The 13,676-nt window shown below is 39.9% G+C and overlaps 1 protein-coding gene across 1 annotated transcript in view; it reads right to left on the minus strand.

Moving 5' to 3' along the window:
* Positions 1-1,227: 1,227 nt before the first annotated feature.
* The window catches only part of LOC123460703, a 38,301-nt gene continuing 25,852 nt past the window's right edge, over positions 1,228-13,676 (minus strand). Inside the window, 3 exon segments of the mRNA XM_045149175.1 lie at positions 1,228-2,411; positions 2,414-3,484; positions 3,487-3,859. Coding sequence (XP_045005110.1) covers positions 1,228-2,411; positions 2,414-3,484; positions 3,487-3,859 — 2,628 coding nt within the window.

Genomic DNA, 13,676 nt, shown 5'->3' on the forward strand with positions numbered 1-13,676 from the left:
GTGCTATATCCCTCTGCTCACACCAGTCCATTTCTATGCAATGCAATACTGCACAACTTCTCAGGACATGTATGTAATAGCACCTCTCAAACTGCTTCTGGCTCAGTCCAAGCAAAGCTCTTGCTCACTCTTATAAGCCAACCTCACAGTTCAGAGTTCTTACTGCATTCAAGTCCTTCAACTCTGACCAGAATAGTACATCAAGCTGTACTTACAGCACTTCAAGGCATCTCTTAGGCCAAGGTTTCAAATCCTTCCACATTCCTGTTGAAAATCAGCTCCAAAAGGCCAAAACCACACAGTCAGGTGTCCAGCAGCAATTCCACTACCTGGTACCATTTTACTGTTGCAGCCAGGTTTGCATTACTGGTAGAAATCATCCAAACAAAAGCAGCTTGTGGGAAAAAGGTTTAGTTTGGCTTAAAGGCTTGAAGGGTAAGCTCCATGATGGCAGGTGTATTAGTCAGGGTTCTCTAGAGGAACAGAATTACTAGAATGAATTATTTTATAAAGGGAATTTATTGGGTTAGCTTACAGTAGTCCAATAGCAGTTGCAGGCCTGAGAATCACCGAACCTGGTAGCTGCTCAGTCCATGTGGCCAGATGCCTCAGCAGTCCCAACCTGGCACTGCAGATGGTGTCGGAAAGCCTGGAGGCTTCCTGAGGAGCCGCTGGGTTTTGATCCACATGGGTCTTCAGTTGATGTTGGTCTTTAGTCTGTACTGGTTTTCAATCCATGCTAGAAGGTAGGGAGCAGCTCCGGCAGCCAAGTGGAAGGAAGGAAGGAAAAGGGAACTCTTCTACCCAGAGCTTCCTTATATCAAGTCCCTCTCTGAGTGGGGCCGCCCACTCTGGGGGAAGGGCTCACCCTGGGAGAAAGACCTCCTTTAGTTGATCCTTCCTAGAAGCAGCCTGTGGATTACTAAACAGATCAAGTTGACAACACCTTAACTATCACAAGTCCACCCCTTGTCAACTTGGCATCAAATCATGTCTCCTTACATCATACTTAATTTCCAAATGAAAACAGTAACAAGCTCATAATTCTGCCTAACATCGCATAACTATCCCACGTACAACCGGAACTGCAAAATCTTTCCCCCAATGCAAGCTTAGTCTCTAATACAATGGGTCTAATATAAATTCAACCGTTTAGCTAATGATACAATCTTAATATTGGTGTAGATACAAACACTCTGTTATCAAGGCAGGACAAAAACATTGCAATCACAGTCCTCGTTTCTGTAACTGATCACGTGGCCTTAGCTGATATTTGTAACTGCCTTCTTCTACTACCCATTCTGTATTCCCTCCACCTTCAGCAAGCACCTCGGCAGGTCTTGGTTATTTACCTGGAGGGGTAACCCATACCTTCATTCCTGAAGGATCTGGGCCATTTATCAAACTACTTCTATTGGGTTGTTGCAGTCGTCCATTGACTTTGACAACAGGACATGGTAACACTAACAGACACCCTAAAGGATCTCCTGCACTCCAGGCATACTCTTCCTTACTGCCATTGTGGAGGAGCAGCCCAATTTCCCCCTGGTAATCTGGATCAATCACCCCTGCAATCACTGTAACTCCTTTCTCAGCCTGTTCACTCAAGGGCATTAGGAGCCCAAAGTGACCAGGGGGAAGTCTTAGCTTGCAGTTCAATAGAATGTTCTTTGTGTCTCCTGGCAAAAGCACTCCCCCCTCTGGGACCAAGACTTGTAGTCCAGCAGAGCGTAAGGTTGCGGGAACAGGAAGCAAAAATCTAGCTAATGGGTCACTTGGGGTGATGGCAAGTGGGACCATTCCCATTTCCACCCCTTGATTCCTGGACCCGTGAATCCGGGCTATAGGAGAAACAGTACCATACATAGGCCGCTGATTCAGAGCATATACAGCCTGCTGGAGGACACTCCCCCAGTCCTCCAAGCTGTTGCCACCTAGTTGGCGCTGTAGCTGTTTCTTCAAAAGGCCATTCCACCGTTCTGTCAAGCCAGCTGCTTCAGGGTGGTGGGGCACATGGTAAGACCAGTGTATTCCATGATCATGAGCCCACTGCTGTACTTCCTTGGCAGTGAAGTGAGTTCCTTGGTCAGAAGCAATGCTGTGTGGAATGCCGTGACGGTGGATGAGGCATTCTGTAAGCCCACGGATGGTAGTTTTGGCAGAAGTGCTACGTGCAGGAAAGGCAAATGCATACCCAGAATAAGTGTCTATTCCACTAAGGACAAAACGCTGCCATTTCCATGATGGAAGAGGTCCAGTGTAGTCAACCTGCCATCAGGTTGCTGGCTGGTCACCCCGAGGAATACTACCATATCGGGGGCTCAGAGTTGGCCTCTGCTGTTGGCAAATTTGGCACTCAGCAGTAGCCGTAGCCAGGTCAGCCTTAGTTAGTGGAAGTCCATGTTGTTGGCCCATGCATAGCCTGTATCTCTGCCACCATGGCCACTTTGTTCATGGGCCCATTGGGCAATGACAGGGGTAGCTGAGGAAGGAGGTTGACCACTATCCACAGAACGGGTCAGCTTATCTACTTGATTATTAAAGTCATCCTCCAGTGAGGTCACCTTCTGATGAGCACTGACATGGGACACAAGTATCCTTATATCCTTTGCCCATGCAGAGAGGTCTATCCACATACACCTTCCCCAAATGTCCTTTTCACCAATTTTCCAACTGTGCTCCTTCCAAGTCCCAGACCATCCAGCCAAACCATTGGCCACAGCCCATGAGTCAGTGTATAACCACACATCTGGCCATTTTTTCTTCCAAGCAAAATGCACAACCATATGCACTGCCCTAAGTTCTGCCCATTGTGAAGACTTCCCTTAACCACAGCCCTTCGGAGTTGTCCCAGAAAGGGGCTGTAATGCTGCAGCTGTCCACTTCTGGGCAGTGCTGGCATAACGTGCTGAACCATCTGTAAACCATGCCCTAGATCTCTCCTCCTCAGTCAGTTGATCATAGGGCACACCCCATGATGCCATAGGGGCATGCTTGGGGACAGAAGGTATTGCAACAGGAGTAGCAACCATAGGCATTTGGGCAACTTCCTCATGTAACTTACTTGTACCTTCAGGGCCTGCTCGAGCCCGATCAAGTATATACCACTTCCACTTGATGACGGACTGCTGCTGTGCACGTCCAACTTTATGGCCTGGTGGGTCAGACAACACCCAGCTCATAATGGGCAGCTCGGGTCGCATAGTAACTTGATGGCCCATTGTCAAACGTTCAGTTTCCATGAAGGCCCAATAGCAGGCCAAGAGCTGTCTCTCAAAGGGAGAATAATTGTCTGCAGATGATGGCAGGGCCTTGCTCCAAAATCCCAAGGGCCTCCGCTGTGATTCACCTATGGGGGCCTGCCAAAGGCTCCAAACAGTGTCCCTGTCTGCCACTGAAACCTCAAGTACCATCGGATCTGCTGGATCATATGGCCCAAGGGGTAGAGCAGCCTGCACAGCAGCCTGCACCTGTTGAAGAGCCTCTCTTGTTCTGGGCCCCAATGAAAACTAGCAGCGTTCCGAGTCACTCGGTATATGGGACGGAGTAAGACACCCAAGTGAGGAATGTGCTGTCTCCAAAATCCAAATAGGCCCACTAGATGTGCTTCTTTCTTAGTGGTAGGAGGAGCCAAATGCAACAACTTGTCCTTCACCTTAGAAGGAATATCCCTGCATGCCCCACACCACTGAACTCCTAGAAATTTCACTGAGGTGGAAGGTCCTTGAATCTTGGATGGATTTATTTCCCATCCCCTGATGCGCATATGCTGTACCAGTAACTCCAGAGTGGTTGCCACCTCCTGCTCATTTGATCCAATTAGCATTATGTCATCAATATAATGGACCAACGTGACACCCTGTGGAAAATCTGTATTAGTCAGGGTTCTCTAGAGGAACAGAATTACTAGAATGAATTATTTTATAAAGGGAATTTATTGGGTTAGCTTACAGTAGTCCAATAGCAGTTGCAGGCCCGAGAATCACCGAACCTGGTAGCTGCTCAGTCCACATGGCCAGATGCCTCAGCAGTCCCAACCCGGCACTGCAGATGGTGCCGGAAAGCCTGGAGGCTTCCTGAGGAGCCGCTGGGTTTCGATCCACATGGGTCTTCAGTTGATGTTGGTCTTTAGTCTGTACTGGTCTTCAATCCCGCTAGAAGGTAGGGAGCAGCTCTGGCAGCCAAGTGGAAGGAAGGAAGGAAAAGGGAACTCTTCTACCCAGAGCTTCCTTATATCAAGTCCCTCTCTGAGTGGGGCCACCCACTCTGGGGGAAGGGCTCACCCTGGGAGAAAGACCTCCTCCTTTAGTTGATCCTTCCTAGAAGCAGCCTGTGGATTACTAAACAGATCAAGTTGACAACACCTTAACTATCACAGCAGGGAAAACAATGACATGAGCAGAGGGTGGACATCACCCCCTGGCCAACATAAGGTGGACAACAGCAACAGGAGAGTGTGTCCAACCTGCCTATTCTTAAGACTGGTTATTTGCTTTATGGATTGTTATTCTACTAACTGTGTTCTTCATTTCCCTTTCTCTCTATGGAAGATTCACCATTTGTAGTGAGCAGCACTCAAAACCAGGTTTTTGTTCAAGGGCGTTGGTTTGGGTTCAAGTTGACAATGGGTAATCAAAATACAAGAACACATGGAAAGGATAGAAATTAATTCATGAAGGGGATTAATACCACATGGGAAAAGGAAAGACTTGACAAGCATGAAGAAGACACCTAAATTCTCAGCACAAGTATAAAACTATAGTACTGAATAAGATTATCTAGCCTTGAACATTGCTTTGATCTTATGACTATCTGCTTTTGAAATTAGCCTGAGTTAACTAAAATATCACCTGCCATCTGAAGACCCTAATGGCCTGTAAACATCACCCCAAATATTTCAGCAATTGTAATATTACAACCTATGTTAGGAAATGACTCGTCCAACTCAGCATCAATGGAGCACCTAAGTCACAGACGAAATTTGTGGGGGTTATTTTGTTTTGTTTATTTTTTTTTGAGGTAGGATCTCACTCTAGCCCAGGCTGACTTGAAATTCATTATGTAGTCTCAAGGTGGCCTTGAACTCACAGCAATCCTCCAACCTCTGCCTCCCATTCTGGGCTTAAAGGTCTATGCTACCACACCTGGAAATATATTCTTTTTACCTGAAAATATATTATTTTTTAAACATTTTATCTATTTATTTGAGTGAGAGAAAAAGGCAGAGAGGGAGAGGGAGGAAAATGGGTATGCCAGGGCCTCCAGCCACTGCAAATGAACGCCAGACATATGTTCCACCTTCTGCATCCGACTTATGTGGGTCCTGAAGTATGGAACCGTGGTGCTTTGGCTTTGCAGGTGAATGCATAACCGCTAAGCCATCTCTCCAGCCCTGGTAATATATTCTTCATATGGAATCAGGTGCTGTTCAGTCTTTCAACTGCAATTGTTTGCCAGTCATGTTCACACTTTTCAGTATCACATCAATAATTTGTTGCATGATTTTGTGAGATTTTTTTATTTACAAAGAAAATTAAGGACTGAGAAGATGGTTCAGCAGTTAAAGGAATTCCCTTGCAAATCCTGCCAGCCCAAGTTCAGGTCTCCAGCAGAAATCTAAAGCTGGATATAAAGTGGTACATGTATCTGTAATTCCAGTGTATCTACAAAAATGTGAGGTGGAGCCATGAGAACCCAAAACTCCCAGACAAGCTAGTCTGACATGCATTTTATCTGTCAGTTCCTTTCAGTGGCGACTAAAAACCCTGACTCAAAAAGGAGGAGCACAGACACCTCAAAAAAGTCTTTTGACCTCCTTATGAGTACACATGTGTCCCAACATACCAACACACACACAAACACACTCAAATATTATTTTTAAAAAAAATTCTAAACAACAGGGGTGGAGAGCTGGCTAAGTGGTTAAATCATTTGCCTGCAATGGCTAAGGACCCTAGATCAGTTCCCCAGTGCCCAAGAAAAGCCAGATTCACAAGGTGGCACATGCATCTGGAGTTCATTTGCAGTGGCTAGAGGCCCTGGTGAGCTTGTTCTCTCCCTCATTCTATTTGCTCTTTATCTCTCTGTCTCTCAGGTAGATGATAGACAGTTAAGTAGATGATAGAAAAGTGACAGAAAGTCAGACAGACAGACAGATAGATAGAAAAAATATTTTTTTAATGTCTGAAATCAAGACGATCAGGCAGTTTCCTCACAGTACAAGGCACTCAGTGGAGTTTAAAATGGTAGTATTCTGAAGAAGTTTTCATCATAACAGATAACTGCCAAGGCTTCCGTTAGTACCACTTCCTACACGCGCTAGGATTCTGCACATTACTGAACAAACCATTATCTATGGGAAAGGTGAAACTGGTGTGGCCTTGACACTTATCTGTACTCAGGACCAGTGAGGTCCTCCCTTGCAGAAACCTGGTACTTTGCATAACGTCTGAGAAAATACAAGCATATCAGATGTTTATCTCTGCCACGCCTCCCTTGTGAATCAGAGGTAGTCACAGCTCCTGCTGCTTTATAAATATCAAACACTATGAATCCTCCATCTTAGTTATAGTCCAGGATTTCTAAAAGAGAAACAAAGGGGATAGATGAAGGAACAAGGTATTACTATTTTATTTCTAAAGAAAGAATTTTTAAAATGTTAAAAATATTACTTTCAAATTGAGAACTACTCTATGAGAAAGAAAAACCTAGTGGTAGTAATTACACACTATCCACAAGATAAAAGTTTCAAAAATAAAACTGTCAATTATGTCACTCGATTATTTTATTTGTAAAGATTGGGAAGTGTGCCCAGGTCTCAAATCTGAAGGTGATATCTCATATGCTGTCCTTGCTGAGTTCAATAAATCTGACACTTGTCCTGCTGAGCTGATGTAATTCACATCTCACCTCGCTTCAATTTGTCGGAATTCCTTTGATCAGAATTGCCATACACACTGACTCTTTTATTCATGACTAAGAAAAACATTTTGGAAGCTGCCCAAAGTTCCAAAAAGGGCAACAGAATGACACATTTTAATTCAACAACCAACCTCCCTGAAGCTGAACCATTTCAAGTACTTTCTGATACTTACACTTATTTTGTCGGTTTTAAGCTCATAATAATTCCCTTCTTTTTTTTTTTTTTTAAATAAGCACTGCTTTTCTTTTCTTGTGCAATCAAATACCCAGCAATTTACTATATGGCAAGCTAAGATCCATCCTTTTATGAAACCAGGAAGCTCAAAGCTAGGAAAGCCAAGGTCATGCTCTGATCAAAGCACATTGACATTTTGTGAACATGCCCACCCTGAAATAGGACTTTAAAAGATCCAGATGCCATAGGTGAGACCCTGGGGGGAAAGAGCTCCTCCCACAGCTATTCATTGTAGGCCTCACGTTTTCACTTAACTTTCTCTTTAGTATTTTCAACAGAAACGAGTCCTTAATATAAATTCACCAGACTTTGTTATGGGAAGAAAAAAAAATGTCTTTATAAACCTCTTTCCGAATAATATGGTAGTTTAAACCACTGCAACAAAAAATTATGTGATAAAAGTGTAGAGATATCTGTGTGATCATGGGATTCCTCGTGTAGTCTTACATAAATTATTGTAGTTACTTCCATTGTGGAGATGTTCACTGTTGTTATTTTTGATTGCTTTCTATGGAACAAATGGAAATTATACTTGTCTCTTTTGCTCTTGCATGGAACAAATTAGTGGGATAATTGGAGAGAAATTGGTCTGTGGGTTCTCAAATTTTTTTTTTTTTTTTTTTTTTTTTACTGTAAATGACTACTGAGAAGGAATCCTTAGTACATATATAGTAAGAACAAGCAGAACTTAAACTCTCTAATAGTAGTGTTCAAAATGTGAATAAGTGCCTAGGCATCATTTGAACAAGATGTCTGTGATCACTGGCTTTGTAGCAAGAGTTCTGGGCCCTCCTTGACTGATATTATTACATCTTAGTGAGCACCTTCTATTTTCACTAGTTGCAGTTTTCACTGTATTATATGTACTAAGCATCATTTATTTTTATTTGTGCTTCACAAAGCATCATGTCACAGAAAAATAAAGCAAACTCAGAAGCATTAATTTTAGCATTCCAATAATATTGATTTTATATAATGAGCAAATGTGTTATAAACTGTGGTTTTCTGCCCTAAGATTTGTAGTTCAGGTTGTGATATTACTAGGATTAGATGCTACATCTGGAATGCTCCTTTTTTTTTTTTTAATTTGCTTTGAAAATAACATTGAGTAGCACATACAATGAGCTCTTCCATGGAACAAAATTTGAGAATTTTTTTTTTATCTTTAAAAAAGAAATGTCTTTTTTAAATCTTTAAAACACAAGCATGTGTCATGCTATAGTCATTTGTCTAGTAATTGCATGAAAAAAATCATGCAATTCCCTTTACTATAACCGAATATAATATTTGGATAGATTCAAATACAGGTAACTTCTAAAGATTTTATCTACACATGTTGCCTTGAACTCACAATGTGGACAAATATGACTTATCCTCCTGCCTTCTGCATCCACCTTCTGAGTTCTGGGATTATAGGAACACACCACCATGCCTGGTTGATATGGTACTGGGGATCAAACTCAGGACTTCATGACTGCTAGGGAAACACCCTATCAGATGAGGTACATTCCCCCACCTCCAGTTGGTTTTGCTTAGACAGTACCATGGAACTAAATGAATTAAGCCAAAGGACTTTATAATAAACACAGAAATATAAGGCTCCCATTACTAGCAATATGGATGGCTTTCACAAGAGCATAAAGTTAAAAATAACATGTAGAAACAACAATTCAGTCCTCAGAATAAGCAAGGGTTCTGCAAGCATGTGAGTCCAATAGCTGAGCACTTATGGCCTCCTGCTCCCTCACCATTAGCCCAGGCTCTAGAAAGAGATTATAAGGATGCATGCTAGCAGAGCAGCACTTCAGCCAAGAGACATTCAGTTAGGACCTCTCAACAGCCATACTTCAGGAAGTCAACACCGGATGCAAAGAGTTATTTGTAAAGAGCTATTTGTCTTCACTTAATGTGAAATAGAACTGAACAAAGATAAGTAAATGAATAAAAAAAAGCATCTTTGAGAGTTCTTAACAGAAAGCCTACACTTTATGTGAGTCTAGGGATGAATTTCCCTATCATCTCTGGTACAAAAGACCCCAAGCTAAAATTTTCCTTTAAAGGATTTCCAAGTAAATGTTATCCCTAGACTCAGAGGAAAGATAAAATGAAAGAAAATTCTAAAAGAATGAATTTTATAGCCAAGACTCAAAGAACTTAAATTAACTTCTAAATATTAGGATAAACATTAAAATTTTAAAATAAAACACATGTGGGAATCAATAGAGAAAAAACATTACTTACAATGAGATAGAATAAAAATCAAAACACTCAATCCATAAAATGTACAAGTATTTGAAATACTGGACAAGAACATGACATTGGTATACTTAACATGTTGAATAAAAATGTACAGAAATGTGTGGCCAGGTGTCTTTGAAAAATGTACAATCCAGAGAAATAACAGAATTTAGATGGAAAAAAACAGATCTTGGTGGATAAAAGTACAATGCAGTAGAAAAAGATTATGTTCCTTCATAAATCAAATTGGAAAGCAGCAATCAAGAAATTAGATAGGCTGGGGGCTGGACAGATAGTTCAGTGCTTAAAGGTACCTGCTTGCAATGCCTGATGTCTGAGGTTCGATTAACCAGTACCCAGGTAAAGCCAAATGCACAAAGTAGCACATATGTCTGGGATTTGTTTCCAGTGTCAAGAGGCTCTGACATTCATTCTCTCTCTTTTTCTTCCTCTCCCTCTGTTCTCTCTCTTTCTCTCTATCTCTCTTTTCCTTAAATAAATAAATATTTAAAATAGCAAAAAAAATATGGCAGACTATAGGGCACAGGGAAACTTGATGGAAAACAAGAAAGATTATGAAAGACATTTAATAGGATAATAAGATAGAAAATAACTTACTTTTAGGGTTCCAAAGGGAGATAGCATGACAAATGGAAAAAATGCTATAGTTAAAGAAATAAATACATCTGAGAGTTGGGGAAAGTTGATGATAAATGTTAGTTCTCAAACTTAGTCACATAATTTATTCCAAGGAAGAAAATATTTCAAAAACTCAAGCCTGTCATCATGACCCATGCCAGTCACTTCATCATTTGGGAGGGTTACAGCAAGTTCCAGCCAATCTGGTCTACATAGTGAAAATATAGCTTAAAAAAACCCAAGTTAGATACATCATAGTAAAATACCCAAGCCAAAATTAAAATGCAATGATTCATAAAAATGTGTTAACCAAAAGCTCTGTGATTAAGGCTGGAGAGGTGGCTTAGTGGTTAAGGAGCTTGCTGGCAAAACCAAAGGGCCCAGATTCAGTTCCCCAGTATCCATGCAAAGCCAAAAGCACAAGGTGGTTGATGCCTATGTCTGGAGTTCGTTTGCAGTGGCTAGAGGCCAGTGTGTCTGTCCATTCTCTTCTCTCTCTCTCTCTCCTCTCTCTTTCTCTCTCACTCTCTCCTCTCTCCTTCTCTCTCTCTCTCTTTCTTTCTCTTTCTCTCTCTCTTTCTGTGTGTGGGTGTGTGGTGTGTATGTGTGTGTGTCTCTCTGCCTCTCTTTCAAAATAAATAGATAAGATATATTTTAAAAATCTGCAATTAAAAGCAACGCTATGTGTTCCCAAGTTCTTTTTTACAAAACACACAGCACTTACCTCAAAGAGAATTAGATATAGTTTATTCGGTAGCCAAATATGACTGACCATGGTTTGAGGACACAGATTAAGGTTACCCTCGAATGCCACATTTCAATCTGATAACAATTTTATGAAGTTTCTATCAGAGATAATTTAGAATATAAAATTCTAAATTAAAATACTTTCCAAATAAATTGGTGAATATATCAAGTAGACAGGTTATAGCAAATTGGAGAAATCTATTATAGGTCTCAGATGTGATCTTATGACATTCTTAGCTTTGGTGTTAGTGGAAGTTAAGGGGTTTGCCTGTACATTCCAAAAAAGAATGATAACTACACAGATGTTAGGTTAAATACAGAGGGAGGCAATAAATGGCTGTTAAGGAGACTAAAGATAGCCTAAGATAATTTGTCTCCCAACAACCAGCTCTCCACAATCATTAAAGTTTTAATCAATCAATCAGCCCTGTAGAATGTTTAATATAGGTGTCACTTTTTTCTGAGAACTTTAGCACAACTAAGATCTAGAAGACACTATGGTTTTGTCTTTTAAATGTGACTTCAATATATAAAAGTACCTCTGTAAATCTATACTAAATGAGATTACCTTCTGTAATGTGATAAAATGAAATTATTCTTAGACAGACATAAACTAAAATCATGTTCTACAAACAGACTCCATGGAAAAATACAAAAGATATTGTTTATGAAGAAAAATATTGCAGAGAAGTCTAAGAAGCAACACAATAAACAATGAAGTTTGTTATGCCAGTAAAGTTAATAATAAAATTATACTATATAATAATATAATAATAATATCCAAGATATAAAATCAACCCATCTAGTGTAATAAATCCTGTCTTAAAATAGAAATATGGCATATGAGAAGGATTTTGGCAGGAGAAACTAGGACACAATTCTTCTCTTATTCTATTTAGTAAGATATTAGTTTTAAAATCTATGAATATATGCATATATATACATAAATTTTGTAAGTTTATATAACTATAAATATATATTTATTTATAATTTATAAAATTCATCAATTGAAAATCTATAAAATTATATAACTATAAATACTTCAAAATCTACCAAATTATAAGATATAGACTTGCTACAAATTCTAAGAATGTGTGGAAAGTAACAATAACTAAAATACAAGAAAAGAAGAAACTATTTTCAAATAGATAAGAAGCATTAAATATTTTAATCAATGTAAGACTCTGCATTTAAAAAATTACAGACAGCCTAATGCAATATATTTCCTCAAGGCTTAGCATAACGGTCATTCATCATGGAGCAGACTGCCTTGGCTCCACTGTCATAATAATGAAATATTCAAAAATATTCAAAATATTTCAAAAAAATATTCAAGCCCAGAAATAGCTAGGTATACAGTCATGGTCATGAGGCTGTACACATTACCTAATGGAATGGGGTCAGCAACTCTCACTTGAGAATGTAGCCTTTATTTCTTCTTACCCTTAGCTGCACCAGGAGTGTTAGAGTAGGTAGGAGATGAAAGGAAGACTGGGATGGAGAGCTGGGACTTACATGATGTAGCTTTTGTGAGTCATCACCTGTGGAAGCCTGAATATAAAGTACATCACTAGACTCATGTGTTTTAATACTTTCTCTCCAGGTGGTGGTGCGGTTTGTTGAATTTGTAGGGCCTCTAGGAAGTGGAGCTTTGCTGGAGGAAATGTTTCACTTAGGATAGGCCTGAGGTGTTAGAAGCTGGCTTTTCTACTTCTACCCTGCTGATGCGACTTTGTGACACTGTCTAGTCTTGTCATGCTTTGCCCACCATGATAGAAACCTTCCCTCAAAATAATAAGCTGAAATAAACTCCTAGCTTCCTTAAGCTGCTTCTGGTTGGGTACTTTTTTCTAACAAAGAGCAGGTAACAGCTACAGAAAATGGGGACTGAGAAACGGGGTTGTTGGAGCAATGCACCTGACCATGTAGTTTTTAGTCTCTTAGAATTGACTTGTGGGAGGAATGTGGAATGGTTTGTAACTTTGGACTAGAGATGCTTTTCGATGCTGAGGAGAGTTTGGAAAAATAGAATGCAAAGAGAAATGCAGAGAATGGACTAGGTGTGTTGCAGTACATAGGGGCAGGCTAAGAGTGATGCAGCCTTTGTTAAATATCCACTGTGATGACATGAATGTAAAGTGTCCCACAGACTTATGAGTTTGAACACTTAATCCCTAGTTGGTGGCACTGTTTTGGAATATCTTCACAGCAATAAAAGAATAATTGACATACCTTCCACCACTTTCACAATCTGCAAACACTGAGGAACCTAACAGTTCCCAGCTGCTTTCCTTAAGTTGATCTAATATTAATTTCTATTATCATTCATCTACTTTCCCTCATTTCTAATATTAGTAAGTAAAATCCTAGTATACACAATACTGTCTTTGTTCATTTGGCTTCCAAAAGATATTGAAGTACAGATACAGATTTTATCAGGCACCTAGAGTTCTGGGACTGAGGATCTAATTTCTGATCTATGCACATCAACTCTACCACAAACTAACCTCACTTGAACATTTGAAATATGTCACCTGAAAGAATACAGCTGCCTTACAAAAATAAAACAACAAAATAAGATGACAAATAAATCCCAATATAAGAAATAAGGAAACACAAATCCTACCAAAGCTGCTAATGCCCATGGAATGTCCTTGAGTGAGAGTCAATTAGAAGAAATTTGAAAAAACTCAAAAGAATAAGTATTTTTAAAGAAATCAAAGAAGAAAATAAACTGAACAAACCTGGAGAACTCATACAAATAGCTGAATGAAATGAGGGATTCAATAAAAGGTATGAGAAGACTCAATAGATAAAAATGCCAAAAAACAAAGCTGAAATACTGAAAATAAAAATGAACAAATTCAAAGAAAAGTTATTGTGTTAAGCTCCACAA

The sequence above is a fragment of the Jaculus jaculus genome, chromosome 5 (genome assembly GCF_020740685.1).
Source record: "Jaculus jaculus isolate mJacJac1 chromosome 5, mJacJac1.mat.Y.cur, whole genome shotgun sequence".
Lineage (NCBI taxonomy): Eukaryota > Metazoa > Chordata > Mammalia > Rodentia > Dipodidae > Jaculus > Jaculus jaculus.